Source organism: Phaseolus vulgaris, chromosome 8, assembly GCF_051622355.1.
Source record: "Phaseolus vulgaris cultivar YP4 chromosome 8, ASM5162235v1, whole genome shotgun sequence".
NCBI classification, from domain to species: Eukaryota; Viridiplantae; Streptophyta; class Magnoliopsida; order Fabales; family Fabaceae; genus Phaseolus; species Phaseolus vulgaris.
The window spans coordinates 17,149,740-17,151,579 of record NC_143505.1 but is presented as its reverse complement, the minus strand read 5'-3'; the positions used below and the strand labels follow the sequence as shown (position 1 = coordinate 17,151,579).

General features: G+C 38.8%; 1 protein-coding gene across 1 annotated transcript; it reads left to right on the top strand.

The window, feature by feature from the left end:
• The first annotated feature begins 733 nt into the window (after window positions 1-733).
• LOC150025461 (secreted RxLR effector protein 161-like) lies at window positions 734-1,495 on the top strand. Its single transcript, XM_090294047.1, has one exon. The coding sequence runs from the start codon at window positions 734-736 to the stop codon at window positions 1,493-1,495; it is 762 nt and encodes a 253-aa protein (XP_090150173.1).
• Window positions 1,496-1,840: the final 345 nt, after the last annotated feature.

Sequence of the window (1,840 nt, the reverse complement as noted above, 5' to 3'; positions counted from 1 at the left end):
TCTAATAACTCCATCCTTCGTACTCGTGCCCTTTGAAAGCCTTGAACAAGCTTTCCTGATCTTTCGGCGATGTCCCCCTCTCGGCGATCTCTGACCACTTGGTCGCCTAAACTCACGTACGGCGACTACGACACAAGCGTGGTGACCGCCGGTTTAGATATGCTAGAGACCGGAGCACGCCAACTTAATGATTGGCGACTACACAGACTTCCCGATGTCCTTCCCTTCTGTCAGCCAGGTGTCCCGCTCAACACGCCCATATCATCACTGGCTGCCACGTCATCACTCCCGATTACCTGATCGGTACAGTTACATTAATGAAGAGGTGTTTGTATCTCAGCCTCCAGTGTTTGAAGATCACAAAAATCCAGAGCATGTGTACATGTTTAAGAAGGCCTTATATGGATTAAAGCAGGCACCTAGGCAATGGTATGAGAGGCTAAGTTAATTTCTGCTTTCTCAAGGATATAACCGTGGCAATTCTGATAAAACTCTCTTTATAAAGAAGAAAAGAGAAGACATTATACTTGTGCAAGTCTATGTAGATGATATTATCTTCGGATCCAAAAATGAAGAGATGTGTGAAGACTTTGTGAAAACAATGAAAAGTGAGTTTGAGATGTCAATGTTAGGAGAAATGAATTTTTTCCTTGGACTACAAGTGAAACAACTCAAGGATGGAATTTTCATAAGTCAAGAAAAGTACTGCAGGGATCTGCTTAAGAGGTTTGATATGGATCAATGCAAAGCAATCAACACCCCTATTCCAACAAGCTGCCAGCTGGATCAAGATTCTGCAGGAAAATCAGTGGATCAAACTAAGTACAGGGGTTTAATTGGTTCCTTATTATACTTAACTGCTAGCAGGCCTGACATTATGTTTGATGTGTGCTTATGTGCTAGGTATCAATCTGATCCAAAGGAATCACACTACAATGCAGCAAAGAGAATTCTGAAATACCTACAAGGATCTAAGGATGTGGGGTTATGGTATCCTAACAATGTATCTTTAAATTTAACTGATTTTTCAGACTCTGACTTTGCAAGTTGCAAGGTTGATAGGAAAAGCACGAGTGGGACTTGTCACATGCTTGGATCAAGTGTAATCTCTTGGCATTGCAAGAAACAGGCTTGTGTTGCTCTCTCTACAGCAGAGGCAGAATACATAGCTGCTGGAAGTTGTTGTGCCCAAACCTTATGGCTAAGGCAGCAGCTAAGTGATTTTGGAATTTTATTAAACAAGATACCTATAAATTGTGATAATACTAGTGCTATAAATCTGTCTAAGAATCATGTCATGCACTCAAGGACTAAACATATTGAAATTAGACATCACTTTCTAAGAGAACATATAGCTAATGGAACTTGTGATATAAAATTCATTGGCACTGAATTTCAATTAGCTGATGTATTCACTAAACCTCTTGCTAAAGACAAGTTTTATTTTCTTCTAAATGAATTGGGTATCATTAGCTTAAATTGTCCTCTGCAGTAAAAATTTCAATCTGTTACTTTATTTTTTAACATGTTTTGTTCCCTGTTTCAGAATCACAGCTGTGACTAGGAAAGAGAAAGATTTACTTTTCTCTCTCTCACTTTATCTTTGACTGCTTTTACGGTTATTAACCAGTAGGTCTATGCCAATCAGTGTGTGGGTATCCTAACTGATTGGATATTGTGTAGGTGCAACAAATTTGATTTGCCAAAATCTGGTTCCAATATATTCTTACGTGAATCAACACCTGAACCTGCTGCACCATAGGAATAAAATCTGAAGCATATCTGATAGATTTGATTTTTCTTCAAAATCCATAATTCTTGAAATCTGATCAAATTGTCT